The sequence below is a fragment of the Condylura cristata genome, unplaced genomic scaffold, assembly GCF_000260355.1.
Source record: "Condylura cristata isolate star-nosed mole 26May11 unplaced genomic scaffold, ConCri1.0 scaffold00017, whole genome shotgun sequence".
Lineage (NCBI taxonomy): Eukaryota > Metazoa > Chordata > Mammalia > Eulipotyphla > Talpidae > Condylura > Condylura cristata.
In genome coordinates this window covers 4,618,589-4,633,693 of record NW_004567118.1, presented here as the reverse complement: position 1 = coordinate 4,633,693, position 15,105 = coordinate 4,618,589, and the positions used below count along the sequence as shown (strand labels likewise).

The window sequence follows — 15,105 nt, the reverse complement described above, 5'->3', positions numbered from 1 at the left end:
CGGCCCCCCATGGACGCCCCCGGCTCGGGGCGCTGAGACCCCGCGTCGCTGCCCAGCCCGGTCCAGCGCGCCACGCCGAGGTAAGGGGGAGGGCGCGAGGGGGTATTAATATGCAAATGTATCGCGATTGATTATGCAAAGCCGCGGGGCTCTTTGGCCAGCTCCCAGGCGGGCTGGGGGCGCCCAGGGGGTATCCGCGGGCAGCCTCAGCCTTTCCCGGCGCCCCGGTGACCCTGTCACAGCCCGGGGAAGCTTGCAACTTACGCCCTGGGGAAGGGAGGTGTTGCCGGGAGGTCGGTGGGCCCCGGGGTTCGCCGGCTGAGATGGCGTCCAGGCCTCCCCCCTCGAGGGCCCGCCCGGCCTCTGTACGGCCGGTCTGCTGCGCATTCCCGGCCCCGGCCCCGCTGTCGGCAGCGGGTGCTCCCCCGCCCGCCGCGCCGCGGTTTGTTTACGGTGCGCCGGAGGCCTGCCCCCCCCCAGGCCCCCCCCCCAGCCTCGGAGGCCAAGGCCGGGTGGCCTTTGCAAAGCAGCCTTCAGCCGCGAAGGGCAGTATAAGTGGGGTGGAGGGTGGGCTTGCGCGGGCCCGGAGCAAGGGAAGTCCCCCCCCAGCAATTCACCCGCCTCCCCAATTGAGCATGGCTCTCGGGTTGCAACACTCCTAATTGCAAAAACGCCGCTGGGGGTGGGGGGGAGAGTGTGCGGTATGGGGGAGAGTGTATTTGAGGGTCCCTGGATCATTAGGCCAGCTGCGATCTAGGGTGGCTGGGGAAGAGGAGAAATGGACCTGTGTTGTGCGTCCCCCTCCCTTGTTTTTCCTCCGCTTGCAACGTGTCTCTGGTGCCCCTTCCCTGCCTGGGGCCCTCCCTTGTCCGGTGTGGAAGAAAAGGGGGGGAGGAAGGGGTAATGGAGGGAGAGCCATCCTTTCCAGGGGTGGAGGTCGCAGAAGGAAAGCCTGAGGGGTGGGAGTCTGCCCCTCCATGCTGGCTCTGGCCCCAGGAGGGGGGAGGGATGAAGGGGGCTGTTGTCCAAGCCCCTTGAGGAAGCAAACGTGACATGCAGACAGAGATATGCCCGCACAGACAGCCACATGCACTCCTAGGGACAGCCAGCAGACTCAAGGACAGGAGCTGCCGGACACACCCACATGGGGACAAGGGAAAAGGCAGGCAGCCGCTGCACTGGGGAGCTGAGAGGGGCGGGACACACCCACGGGAGACCAAGAGCAGGGAGGCCGACCCATGCACATACCCACGCACAGGGTCACACGGAGATGCTGTCACACACAGGGGCAAGGAGGAGTCATCACCCACACAGAAAAAGTCACTACTGCACGCATGCATGAACACAGAGCAATTGCACACAGACGCACATTACAAAAGACCCTGTCACTCAGGCACACACATGCTCGCATGAGCCCAGTCCCAGGGGCACCACCACCTGCCGTGACAGTCACCCTCCCTCTGACAAAGGTACAGGCAGCTACACATCAATGTATGGATATGTAAGTCAGCAACAAGTATTTTCCTAGACTCCTGTGGCGCTCTGGGGTGCTGTGCGCAACAAAACCCCTGCTCCCTGAAATAATGGTGCAAGGCACACGGGCTCCATGAGTCTCCATTGGTATGGCTGGTCATCATCTCACTCGATGGTTCCTAGAGACCTGGGAAGACCCCCGGAAGAGCTCTAGACCCCAACCGGAGCCTAGCACAGGCCCTCTGTAGTGACATGTGCATTGATTGACTACGGGCATCCGTGTGATAGGTGCACACCCCTCATCTGCCACCGCCAGGGGCCTGGTGCAGAAGGCCTTCCCGAGGCTCAGGTCCACGCCGTCCGTCACAGCTAGCTGTGTCCAGGCCACCCCAGGTACCCCCCTAGCCAGGCAGTCAGGCACAGCCAGAGGAGAAGCAGAGGAGATGTACATGCCCACAGAGGGTCCCCCTGCAGCACCCTGCTGTCTTCCTTGAGGCTCAGGGGCTTTGTTTTTTAATTGTTTGGAGGGTCAGAGACTTTAGAGCTACGGAGCAGGGGCAAGGGGGTTCCAGAGGGCCGAGTCAGGGGCCAGTGTATAGTGACTTCTCGCAGCTGGGATTATCCTGGCTGCTGCATGGAGGAGGGTCTTGGGGAGAGCTGGCTCCTGCGGAAGGCCCCATCCCACCCCAGTATGGGGCAGAGGCTTGGGACTAGCTGCTCTGCTGGGGGTCATTGGCCTGAGCCTTTCCTGGGGCCCCTCACTCACTCCCAGCTGAGCCCTAGCCTCCCCCCCAAGCCTGGCCCCTTTTCCCACCTCTGCCCTCTTGTCTAAACTTGGATGCCTTCCTTAGGAGGCCGTATGCTGGTGAGTGTCTGGGTGAGTGATGTGTATTTTTGACTTGGAATTCCTCTAACGGTCTCTCTGTTGCTGTCTTGCTGTGTCTGCTCTCCCTCTCCTTGTCTCTCTGCCAGTCTGTAACTCTCTCTCACCCTGTCGCTGCCCCTGTCTACCCCTGTTCTTCTCTCTGTTTCTGCCCCAGCCTCCTTCCTCAGAGCTGGGAACTGGCAGTGATGTTCTTCATACTTTTCCAGTTGTTAATACTCCAGCTCCGCCCCTTGGCCTGCCCGCCCTGCCTCTGGGGTCACCGAGAGGTTGGAGTGGGGGGCGGGGGGCTCAGCTGGCTGTTCAGGACATCCTGAGCTTCCTCAGAGCTGCAGTTGCAGCCAACAAGTTTTGGGGGCTGGGATTGGTCAGGAGGGGTGGGGGTCAGCTGCTGCCCTTGCTGACCTCTCAGGCTGGCAGAGTCAGCCTGGACAGCACCTCTGCGGTGGCCCTGGGTGTGCAGGCTGCAGCAGGCCAGCTCCTAAACAAACCAGTGAGGAGCTCCCCACCACACTGACCTGCTGGAAATAATCACCCCGCAGCCAGTGGGGAGGAGTGGGCAGGACTCCTAGCTGAGCCGGGTCTGTGCAGGACTCACAATGGCCTTTCTCCATACCCCTGGCAGCTGAGACCCACCTCAGAGATGCCCAACAGCTGTGCCCTCTTTGCTAGGTCTGAGGGTACAGCTGCGCAGGAGCCTCTCCCAGGAGCCAGCCTGCAGTGGCTGCCCCAGCAAGTCTTCCAGGGGGAGGATTTGAACAGGGGCCCCTGGGGCAGGAGGCACCAGGCATTTCTGAGCAAACTGCCCCCCTAGCTCTGACCTATTCGGACAAGTGCTCCCACCATGGAGGATCTGTGGACTGCTGCAGAAGGGGAAACTGAGGCTGAGTTGCAGGAAAGGGATATAGCGGCGCCATTTCTCTAGCAGGTAAAGGTTAAGAGCAGGGATATTTTTAGGAGCTAGACTGCCTGGGTTTGAGTCCCAGCTCTGCCACTTGCTGGTTGTATAACCTTGGGCAAGTGATTTAACCAATTTAACCTCTCCCTTGCCTTATTTGTAAATTGGGGATGATAATATCTGCCCCGCTCAGCTTTTTGAGGATTAAAGGAGTTAGAATTTATAAAATGCTTTAAAAAGTGCCAGGTGCATCAAAGCACTGTGTTTGTAAGCTGGACTGTGAGGGAGCCGGGGGCTGGGATCCTCGGGGTTTCTCGGAGAAACTTAGTCTCTTAGACATCCCAGAAATGGGACTAGGTGGGGGACTGGAGGTTAATGGGTCCCTAATTTCCAGGCCCCTTGCCTTCATGTCAACTCTTTGTCTCCCCCCTACAAGTTTTTGCCACCTGGAGCCTCCCTGACCTGCCCCCCTCTGATCTTTACTTTTTAGCTGCTGCTTAAAAGGGAGTCCTTGGCCTCTGGGCCTAGGACACCCCTCCCAGATAGGGGTACATGCATAAATGTTTGGGCATCGCTGCAGCTGCATTGGGATAAATCTGAGTGCCATGGGGGTGGAGGAGAGGAATACCAGGGAAGGTACATCCCTCTCCGCACCCCCCAACCCCGAGGCCCCAGCCCTAGCTGCCAGACACCAGACTCCCTTCTCCCCCATGCAGGGGCCATTAGTGTGGAGGCGGCACCCAGTAAGGCCCAGGGTAGTGGGGTGGCACCTTGAGATCTAGCATCTGTCCTGGGTTGCTGCTCTCCCTCCCTCCTTGAGTCTAATGATAAGACCCCTCTCTCCCCAGTACCTTTTATTGAGTCCCTTCAGGCTGCAGGAGGCAATGGGTAAGATTCTGATATGTGTGTGTGCCAGTCTTACCTCTGGTTCTCAGGGCTGCGAACGTGCTAGGGGTGGGGTGGGGAGGTGGGGTGTCTCTTGTGCCTCTGATGAGGGTTATTGAGGGGGGAGCCAGCAGGACCCTTGTGGGAAGAGACCCAGCTGGAAGTTGAGAGGCCGAGTTTTTGCCACTCACCAATTGCTAACTGTGGGCTTGGGTTTTCATCATCTGGAGACAAGGCTGCCCACCTCACGGAGAGCGAGGTAACAGGATGACACCTGTGTTCTCTCTGTGCTGCTTCCCTCCCGCCTTGTGAGCGACACCCATGGAGTCTCCTCTCCTCCTGGGGCCCGGCTGGCCGGGGACTGGGAATATGCGTGCCCTGGAACCAGAGAAACAGTCCTGTCTCTCACGGAAGCATCTGGGGTTGGTGTGTGGCCGGGGGCATATGGTTTTCAGGCATATGGTGTTGCCTGCCCTCCCCCCTGGCAGACCCAGGCGGCGTACCAAAAGGGACCTCCCTCTTATATGCCATTGTGTGAGGTGGGCCAGAGGGAGGGGTCAGAAGTTCTCTGGCTAGACAAAGGCAGCAAGATGGAACTTACTGGGGCCTAGGAAATGCCATGTGTGGTCCCCTGCTTTGGACGTGTGGACACCTATCTGGGGACCAGGGACTGGAGTGAAAGGTTAGTGCCAAGACACAGCCACACACACCCCCAGCAGTGTGACTGGACCAAGTGGCCAGCCCACCTCCTCTCCCTCCTGCAGGGAAGAGAGGCCTCTCTGCCCCAGAGCCTTCGCTGCCTCTTTCATTTTCTCTTTTACCCGGCGCGTGGGCTGGGGAGGGGGGCCGCCGGCCGGAGGCTTCTGTGGCTATCAGTTTTTTGTACACACCAGTGAGTGGGTGTGTTGTGTGCACGTCCATGTGTGCGTGTTTTGTGCATGTGTGGGCTGAGGAGGGCTGTGAATATCTGCTGGAACCGGGACAAGCCCGTGGCTGTGCGCATGCGGGTGAGTGCGTGTGTGTCCCTGCACGTGTCCGTGTGTGTGCCGGAGACTCAGCTGCATTCGCCTGCGCGCATGCGCACACCGCCTCCTGCCTGCGCTCCCCCTCACGCACAAACACACACTCAGTATCTCTTCCCTCTCTCCATTCTCCCGCTCCCTCGCTCCCTCCCGCCCTCCCGCAGCCCTCCATCCCTCCTCCAGTCTGCCCCCACCGCGCACACACACAAATTCTCAATATCCCCCCCCTTCCCCTCTCTCCATCCTCTCTCCCTCTCTCCCTCTCTCCCTGCCTCACTCCTCCCTCCTCCTGTCTCCCCTCCTTGCTAGTTCTGCTTGAGTAGGGGCTATAGCTCCTGCTCCCCGGGGTGCCTGGAAGAACATTCCTGTTTGTCTTTCTCCCTCCACCATTCCCTTCTCTTCGGGTGATGCTCCCCAGGGCTTGCAGACAGCTCCTCTCTATCAGAAAAGGGGAGTAGGCAGGGGAGGACCCCAAGCTCTGGACCCAGGATGCCATCTGTAGCGGGTGCCTTGGCCCCGTGACACTCATGCCTCCAGCTGCCCCAGCTCCCAGCTCCGATTACCCATTACCCGCTGGCTCTGGTGGGGGAGGGGGGCTGTGCCATGCCCAGCTTGGGGTGCTCCTAAATCTGCCTTCTTGGCTACGTGGATGTCCTGCGTCCTCTCCTGGGGGCTTTGGGGCATGCATGAGTGTGAAGCTCTGTGGGCTGGAAGGGAGGAAGGATTGAGCTCTTGGGTGTGGGTGTCCCACCCTCAGTGGTCTGGGGGAGTGGAGGTGAGCACCAGATACCAGCACCCACCTTGATGTCAGACTGGGAGGGTCTGGGGATTGGAAGGGATAGAAGAGCAGCAGGTGGGTGAGGTTCTCATGGGGGGAACACAGTCTTTGATGTTCCTACTGGGCATCTGGCCCAAGTCAAGGCCGCTGTTTATGTCTTTCTGTCTCTGACCTGCAGGGGCCAGTTTCCTGTTATATTCTTTGGGGGGGACAGGATCCTTTGTTTAAGGAGCCAGTCTCCCCCTTATGTCATATCCCCCACCCCATCTCCTATTCTCTAAATTCCAAGGTCCCGCAGTGCTAAGAGACTGGACAACTTAAGGGTCACTACCCCTTAGTTCCAGAATCCCATCAATGCCCCCCACCAGGAGAGCTCCCTCCCTGCCTCCTACCTGCCAAGCTGATGCCAAGCTGACTCCTCTCCACCTTACACCTGCCAAATAGTACCTTCCTTCCCGCCTTCACTCCTCTCTTTCCTGGCACTGGGATAACAAGGAGTAGGGTGGGGCTGCCCTGCTCAGTCCATACCTGAGCCATGGAGGGGGAAGGTTCTGGAAAGGGAGAAAGAGGCCCCAGCCCCGGGAGGCATGTACCCCTCAACATGGGGGCTTGCCTGGTCGCTGCCACCTCCTCTGCCTCCAGACTCCCAGGGGCTGTTGGTTTTGTGGCTGCCCATGGGAGCCATGTTGGCACGGGTGCCAGGGTCTGCACGTAGTTGCCTGTGTCTGCCTGTGCATGCCCGTGTCAGTTTGTATGCATGCATGTGTGGGTTCAGGCTGCAGTGGCCACGGGTCCCTTGGCATCACCCTTGGTGGCTCTCATGATGTGGGTTCAGGGCCTCTATGCCAGGTAATTGGGAGTAGGGGGATGTACCCCTCCTAGCAGCAGGCGGAGGGGAAGGGGAGAGGGAGGTGTGAACCTACCCACAGCACTATTAATAGCCCACATGCCAGGCCACCAAGAACCAGCTGTCACCGTGGAAACCATTTGTACTCCCCTCCCCCGGCCTCGTGGGGTGGGACTGGGGCGGGGCATGAGGCACCCCCCACCCATCTTTCTTTGTTACCTTTCTCTCTTTGTCTCCCCTCTCCTCCGTGGTCTCTCCTCCCCTATCTGTCCTCTGCTCTGCCTGGTCCCTTCTCTTCCCCACCCCCTTCTCTTGCCACGTCTTCCTTCCTCTGTGTCCTTGTGCTGGCCTCTGCCCATCCCTGCCCTTTGTTCCTGCCCCTCCTTGCCTCTCTTCCCCTCGCACCCCTCTCTGCCTCCCCCCTTTTCCTTGGCCCCCTCTATGTGTGTCCTCCCCTCTGTGGCTGCCTGCAGGAGGGCTGGGCTTTCCTTAGAAAATTAAGGACAAAGTTCAGGGGCCTCAGACAGGTGGGCCAATGCCAAGAGCAGACACTCAGGTGAGAAACGTCTGCAGAGTTGGGGGGTGGTGAGATTCTGTGCAGAGTCCCCTCTGGCTGCCCCAAGAGTCCTTTGGGGGTGTCCCTTGGGCCCACAGGACTTGGAGTGGGGCAGCCAGCGTGGGACCCTGGCCAGGTGCCCATGGACACTGCTGCACTGGCCTGTCATCCCTGTCCCCCAGCGCCCCCCGTTGTAGAAGCACGTCAGCTTAATGAATCGCTTCCCCCGCCTCGGGCGCCTTGCCCACACTGACACCCGGCGGCTCTTATCTGACAAAGAGGGAGTGGGTGGCCAGACCAGCCGACAGGTGGGCCTGCCATCCGGCTGTCCAGCCTGGTCTCAGAACCCCGCAGCTCCACCCTCCACCGAGTTGGGGCCCAGCCTCCGCCTCTGCAGGGGATGTGACAGGGAGGAGCTTGGGGAATTAAGCATGATTCTGGGAGGAGGAAGGGCTGCCCTTCAGGGTGGGTATCCCTGCCCCTACCTGCCCCGCTCACAGGCTCACGTGGTATGCGCCTCCCCACACACCGGGCCTCTGCTTGGCTGTGTGGCTGCAGAGGCCCTAGGGAGGACAAGGAATCCTCAGGGGTTCCAGCCTCTTGCTGCGTGCCAGGCAAGGGTGCCCGAAGCAGTGAGGTCAGCGCCCTGTTCCCCTCGCCCCTGCCAGAGGCTAAGCATAGCCCAGGGTGCACCAGCGGGCACCCAGACCCCTCCTGTTGGCGCAAAGGTAGGGCAGAAAGGGAACCTGTCCCTCCCCCCAGCGGGCACGTGCAAGCCCTTGGCAGTGCCCAGACACATTTGGAGTTAAGGTTGGGCCGGGAAGGGGGAAGGGAAAACAAACATGGTGGCTTAGGTTGGCACTACCCCAGGTGTGCCCTGTAGCAACTGGCAGTGCTGAAGGTGCAGGGGGAGGGGGCTCTCCAGAGCAACGGCCATGGCCGGGGGCAGGAGCAAGCGGCCCTGTGGTGGCCGTCTGGCTGTCGGTGCAGCCGGCCACCAGGCCACAGCTGCTAATCCCCATTCCCACACACCCTGGCCCTCTTCGCCTGCCCCCAGGGTCTGCTCCCCAGGGCTGTCCCTCTCTCAGCATGCCCACTCCTGTGCCTGCCTCCTCCCTTCCCCGGGGGCGCTTGGGCCTCCGGCTGGCAAGTGGATTTTTCCAGCTTCTGTAAACAAGTGGTGGCAGCGTGCCAGGTGGGCAGGAGACAGGCGGGGGCAGCACCGCAGCCAGGGTGTGCCAAGCACCGAGGCACAGCCTGGGGGGAGACAGGAGACACCCAGGCCCAGAGAGAGACATTCAGATACAGTCAGACGGATGAAACGAAGCCTCGCTGGGCACAGACAGAAGTGGAAACAGAGGCAACAGAAAATAGCCCTTCTATTGTCCCGCCCATCCCCCACGGCTGCCGGCCCCTCTCCTTCACTACTCTGGCTGAGAGCAGCGGGCCCCAGTGCCCAGTCCCAGGGCATCCCCACCCACTTCTTCCCCCACCTCCACCCCTCAGCGCTGGCTACGCCATTATAAATTTATAACAGGAATTTCTCCACAAGCCAAGAAAAACTTGACCTACTTTCTTGACGGCTCCCTGGGCTAAGGCTCCTGCTTGCCCCCCCACCCCCAGTCTCCTGTCCAGCCCCCAGTGCCCATTCGTGATGTGGGGAAGGGAGGCGCCATGGACCACCCCCCAGTACTCCTGCCCTGCTCCCCACCCTGGGGGCAGAGGCCCTGACCCCCTGTCCTGCCCTCCCGGTAGCCTCACTTATTTTTCCCTTTCCCTCCCACCCTGGCTCCTTATCAGTGTCTAGGGGTGGGGCCCAGGGGGCCCAAGGGCGAGGTCTTGAGGCAGCAGCCACGTGATGGGGGTTGTGTGTGGGAGCTGCACCCTTTGTCCCCCCTGCATGCCCACACCTGCCTGTGCACGCAGACCGGAAGCCTCGGGCCTGTCCATGGGGTCAGAGACGCAGCAGAGGGAAAGGTGGGCTCCGGTTGGTACTTCCTGGACTCCAGGTAGCAGAACCCGGCTGGCATTGAGCCACCTAGAGTCGCTGCGTACAAGCTGTGAACTTGAGAGCACCACTGAGTCTTCGGTTTTCCTTTCCTGTAGAGTTCCAGGCCCACTATTTAGTCAGTGAATACAAAGTTAGGTGCTGCCCAGCCCTGCCCCCCCATCCTGCCAGGTGGCAGCTGGGAAGTGTGGCCCTCGGGGCTGGAAGTGGGATCTGGGGCCTGGTTTGGGAAACTCTGGAGCTCTTGGGGCAGGCTGGTGAGCAGCCCAGCCTCAGCAGCACCCGCGGGCTCTGTTGCCCCTGTGTTCAGGGTCTCTCTTCAAGGCCCTCAGATGTGCCTGTGGGCCACCTCCACCACTCACCCTTCCTCCATACGTGGGTGGGAACTCAGCGCTGGTCCCCTCTTGCTCTCGGATGAGTTGGGAACAGCTGGCTCGTGTTAGGGCTGAGCACTTGACTGGATATGGAATTGAGACATGGTCCATGGATCACCTCCTGTGTCCCTTCATCCCTTTCCATGTCTGGGGTTTAGGGCGTGTGGCTCAGTCTTGCCTGCTGTACCTGCTGAACAGAGGGGTTATCCTGGGCCTCTCCCATGCCCACCACCATCTTGCTAGGGGCCCCAAGAGCCAAAATATATTGCCACCAGAGGGGCCCTGTCCACCCACCCCATGGCACCTTCTTATTCCTGCCTCTCTCTCCACAGGGACCTCTGGACAGTAGACGACTCTGAAGCTACACCCCCAGCCCAGGACCACCCACAGACCCTGTTTGCCCCCCAGCCCTACCACCTGCCACTCCCTGGCCCCTCTCACCGCCCGCCCCCCTTGGGGTGCAGGGCATGGTGTGAAAGGCCAAGTGCTGAGGCGGGCACCATGGGTGCTATGCCCTAGGGCCTGGGTGGCAGGGGGTGGGCGGCCTGTGGTTGTGCCGGGGGGGCCAGTGTGCCCACCCCAGTCTCTTGGCGTGCTGGAGGGCATCCTGGATGGAATTGAAGTGAATGGAACAGAAGCCAAGCAAGGTGGAGTGTGGGTCAGACCCAGAGGAGAACAGGTAATGGGTGCCACCACTGGACGTGTCAGCTCTTAGACCACAGGCGGGGTGACCTGGCACCAGAGAGCTGTGCCTGGGCACTTTAAGCACCTCTGGGGGATGGGCAAGGCCAGTGAGCCTGCTGCCTACCTTTGCCCAGGAGGTGAGGTCATGTTCAGATTCACAGAAAACTGGGCACGTGGACTGAGAGATGCCCATTTTGCAGAAGGGGTGAGTGATACAGGGCAAAGTCACTACAGGCGGCAGCCACACAGGCTGCTGCCTGGTCAGTGTGGTGCAGACCGTCGCCTCTGCCACTGCTGCCCTCACCTGCACGTGCGGATTGCAGACGGCCTGCTCTCCCTTACGGCCCATTCGCGCCAGCCCTTTGCTGTGCCGTCCACATGCCACGGTGTATGTGACGTGACATTTCAGGGCACGTGCACCCGTCATCATTGGTCACAGCCCACACTTACATTTGGAACCTACCGGGAGCCCCACAAGCTCTTCCTTGTTCGTGGGCAAGGGCGGGCACTGTCGTGGAGCTCCTCCCAGGAAGTGGAAGTGAATGCCAGCTAAGAGGGTTGTGCTTGCACGTGAAGGAGGCGGCCCCACACATGGCCAGGCCAGGTTACCTGTGAGCTGCCTTGCCCTCCAGGAGCCCAGAGGGTCTCTGCCTCTCCCGTTGGCTCCAAGTGGCACAGAGCTCTGTCCCAGTTGGCATGGTGCCCTGGGAGCTGGGTACAGCCTGTGCCTATGGCCATGGAGAGATTGGGGGAGGGGGTGCTCTGGGGAGCAGTGTGGCCGTTGCCTAGGAGACCAGATCATGAGCCAGGAGGCCTGAGGCCTGGCCAGGCAAAGCCTTGGGGCCCAAGACTGGGTCCCTGGAGAGGTAGAGGCAATGGATGGGACTGGCAGTTAGGGAGGAAATTGGGGTACCCCCAAAAGCCTCACCGTAGGGGAGACTCTGAAAAAGATCTAACCTATCACTTTTTAGCTCTCTCTTACTCGAAGCCTCTGTACCTTCCTGCCCAGGCTCTGTGGGGCCTGAAAAATCTACTCCTAACTGGAGAAAGGCGGGAATGCACCCCCCCCCACCTCAGACTACAGCCCCTCCCCGACACCCTACCTCCCCATGTCCCTGCGCCACCCAGTGGCTTTCCTGGGAACTACACCCAGAAACTGAGAGGTTAGTATTTGCTGAGGCCGCGCTCACCTGAGACCTAAGTGTCCAGAAGCCCCCCCCCACACACCTGTCCTGGAGAGGGGAGGGAGGGCTGACCCTCCAGCACAGGGCAGTGCCCAAGGGGGCATGAAATGCAGTGCTGTCTGTGACGCTGACCTGGCCAAGGTCACTGTGTCAGTGTGTTGGGTGCTGCACCCGGCTGGGGAGGAGGGCCCTGCATCGTGCCCCTCGCAAGAGTGGGTGTGCGAGGTTATACAGTCGAGCGTACACGCATGTCGAGGGCTTACATAAGACGTGTGTCTGCCGTTACATAACATGTGTGTGCAGAGACGGGAGACATATATGTGCCATGGCTGAGAATTGCTCGTGCCCTGCATGGAGGGGCACTCAGCTTCATGCTGGCTCTTTCTGCAGTGCCCAGTGTCACCAGGCCAGCAGGACCTCGGCTGCTGCTCTATTAAGTGGAGGCCATGGACACTGGGATTCTGGCAATCCCTTCCTGGTCTCTCATTCCCGGCACTAGGTTCTAGTTGCTGGGCACTGTTTTCAGTCACTGTGGTTATTTAGCATGTGGGCCTGGCCTGGAAATCAAGCAACGTGTTCAAGCAACGGGGGGTGGGAAGGGCACACACTAGTGGTCGTATACACATTTAAGAATGTCTTGAAGGTTGCAGAGATGTAGATTCTGGTGTGTATGTGCCGCACCTGGGTTTGTGCTGACAGGCACATGTGCTCTGGCGTATAGTGTGTGTGTGTGTAAAGGTTATGTCCTTTCAACATGTCCTGAGGATTCCTTCTGCAGGTGTCAGGTACTGAAGGCTTAAATATGTGGGTATCTTGTGAAGTGCAGGTGCCTAAGGTCCTATGTGTGCACACGCTTGTGTGTGTGTATGTGTGTGTGTGTGTTGGGGCACTGGATCATACTTGTGCCCCAGCCAAATGCCTTATCTCTGTCCCCTGTAGCTTCCAGATAGCTGGACCCTTCTCAGCTTTGTCAGCTGACCTGGGGGAGGGGGTTGAACAAGGACACAGTTGGAGGGATTTGGGTGGGGGGTTATATTAACCTGCTAGGTGAGAAGGGGGCTGCCCTCGCATGCTCTGTGACTCTGCCCACCTTGCCCCCATCCAGTGCCAGGTCACCAGATGGAAAGCGAAAAAGAAAGAACGGCCAATGTTCCCTGAAAACCAGCATGTCAGGTGAGCTTAGCTACATGCGCCCTCTCGCCCGCCCTCCCCCCAGCCAGGCCAGGTCTCTCTGGGGCCTGCACACTGTCTGCAGCACCTGTGTCCCATGGGGAGCGCCTCCTAGAGGGCTTGGGATGAACTTGCCTGGAGGTGAGAGGGCTTCTGTGGGCCTGTGGGTTTTGAGGATGGATTAGACCCCTTTCCTTTTCTGGCACCCCATGTCCGAGGCCTCAGCGGGGTCCTTGGTGTATTCCTCTGAGATGAGCTGCTGACATTTGCTCCCTCTCCTGTCTCCCCTGACCCTCGGATGCAGCCAGAGGAAACTCCTGAATGGACAGTCAGAAGAGTGGGGGTGCTCTTTATTCTTAGGGAAGAGGCTAGACACGATAACCTCTGATGTGTCTCCAGGACCCCACCTGGAGACTAAGAACCCTGTAGGGAGGCTGGGTCAGGGATGGGCCAGAAAGGGGGAGCCAGCATAGGAGCCACTCAGCTCGGGCCCAAGCCATGCCTCCCTGCCTGCCTCCTTCCTCCCCCCAGGGTATATCCCTAGTTACCTGGACAAAGACGAGCAGTGTGTCGTGTGTGGGGACAAGGCAACCGGCTACCACTACCGCTGCATCACTTGCGAGGGCTGCAAGGTATGGGCCAGCCAGCCCCGCCCCACCCCCAACGCCTAACCCCGTCTCCCACTCAGGCTTTCAGCACCTGGTACAACCAACAGCTCTATAAACAGGGAACCTAAAACCTGCTGGTTACCATCATTTCTTATTCATTCACTCATTTGTTCATTCATAATCCTTGCTCTAACCTTTCTGGGCCTCGGTTTCTTCATGTATGAAAGGAGACTAGTCATGTTACCTATGTCACCGGCCTCGTCGAGTCTTAGGGGGAATTCAATGAGATCATTCACATAAAGTATTTAAAACAATGCCAGGCACAAAAGAAGCACCCAGTACTTGTCAGCTGCCAGCCAGCCAGCCAGTGTGTTAAGTGTGAAGGGTTAGGGTCCTTCTCACCACCTGCCCGCCAGACAGGCTTCAAACAGACAGGCATCAGTGTTTTTCTGAACGTGGTTCCTGGCTACCTACGGGACCAGGAAAATGCAGAGCCCAGGTCGGTCCACCCTACTTGATCAGAACCTTTTGTGGTGGAGCCCAGGAAGCGGGTGCACTTGCCCGGTGAAGGTGGGCAGATCAGCAAGGACATAGCAGGGGCCTGGGGGAGAGGGTGGCAGTCGCCGGGCAGCGAGGGCAAAGTCATGGCCTAGGCAGCCTCCCTCCGTGTTTACTTTGGTCACTACAACCTGCGGGGGTGTTCCCAGCATCACCCTGGAAATGGAAGACCTTCCAAGAAACAGAATTATTTACAAGTATGTGAAGGCTTCGCGTTCCTTTGTTTCTTAAGAGTCAAGATCAGCCAGGAGAAAGTTCCATGACACTGCTCCCAGAGGCATTGTGGGCTACATACTGTAGAGCGAGGGGCCTCACCCTCAGCACGTGAGTCCCAGAGGAGCCCCCAAAACCGAGAGGCTTTGGCCCCGTCCCTGGAGAGTGCTGACACAGGAGTAGAGTGAGGCACAGGAATCTGTGTGTTCTGCTTTTTTTTTTTTAAAGATTTATTTATGTATGCATACAAGAGCTGAGGTACAGGCCAGAGGTGTAGGGGGTGATAGGATTCACCAGAGGCAGAGCGGAGAGCAGAACAGGCAGGTGGACTGAAGTACACTGCTGAAGGGAGCAGCGGGCAGGTCAGGAGAGGTCTGCTGCGTCATGCCCATGCGGTCACCTCCCTGGCCGGGGGTTGAACTTGTGCAGAAGCGGCTGGGTCGGCTTTATTGTGCTGCGCTTTAACCCCTTGCGCCACCGGGGAGGGCCTTGGGATCTGTGCTTTTGGTGAGAGCCTCAGCCTCTGAGTGCCCAGACCGGGCGCTGCTCCCTCTGGTCCAGGTGCTGCTGCCTTTTGAGCCAGGCGACTTTGGGCAAATTGCTTGAGGTCTCCAAACATCAGTCCGTCCAGTGGAGGTGATCACAGCGCCTACCTCTGTGGTTAACACAAGTGTTAACGGCAGTGATGCACTAAGGAAAAGGCTTCAGATGCCCTGCCCCGTAGTAGCTCTTCTCACTGCTACCATCTGGATTCTCGAGCTTTTTCCTTTAATGCAAAGACTACATGTATAAAATGCCACTTTTTCTTTTGAAACTCTTGGCCTTCATAGCCAAGCCCATTTCTCCACTTTTTGACCCTCTAGTTTACAGAGTCCTCCTGCACAGGCAGCCTGTGAGGATGGCTTTGGGGTTGGTGTTGTTTTAGGGCTTTTAGCAGATGGACTAGAAGGTATTAGTCAGACTT

At 59.2% G+C, this 15,105-nt stretch overlaps 2 protein-coding genes across 3 annotated transcripts in view; one reads left to right on the top strand and one right to left on the bottom strand.

Annotated features, from left to right (window-relative positions):
* Positions 1 to 336, bottom strand: part of MED24 (mediator complex subunit 24) — a 31,364-nt gene extending 31,028 nt beyond the window's left edge. Inside the window, exon 1 of the mRNA XM_012726205.1 lies at positions 265 to 336. The gene's annotated coding sequence lies outside the window, so the exon portion shown is untranslated. The remainder of the gene's footprint in view (positions 1 to 264) is intronic.
* The window catches only part of THRA (thyroid hormone receptor, alpha), a 23,351-nt gene continuing 8,246 nt past the window's right edge, over positions 1 to 15,105 (top strand). For both annotated transcript variants that reach the window (XM_012726211.1, XM_004684229.2), the window contains exons 1-4: positions 1 to 80; positions 10,057 to 10,403; positions 12,698 to 12,765; positions 13,294 to 13,394. In XM_012726211.1, coding sequence (XP_012581665.1) covers positions 10,351 to 10,403; positions 12,698 to 12,765; positions 13,294 to 13,394 — 222 coding nt within the window. In that variant the 5' untranslated portion in view covers positions 1 to 80; positions 10,057 to 10,350. The remainder of the gene's footprint in view (positions 81 to 10,056; positions 10,404 to 12,697; positions 12,766 to 13,293; positions 13,395 to 15,105) is intronic.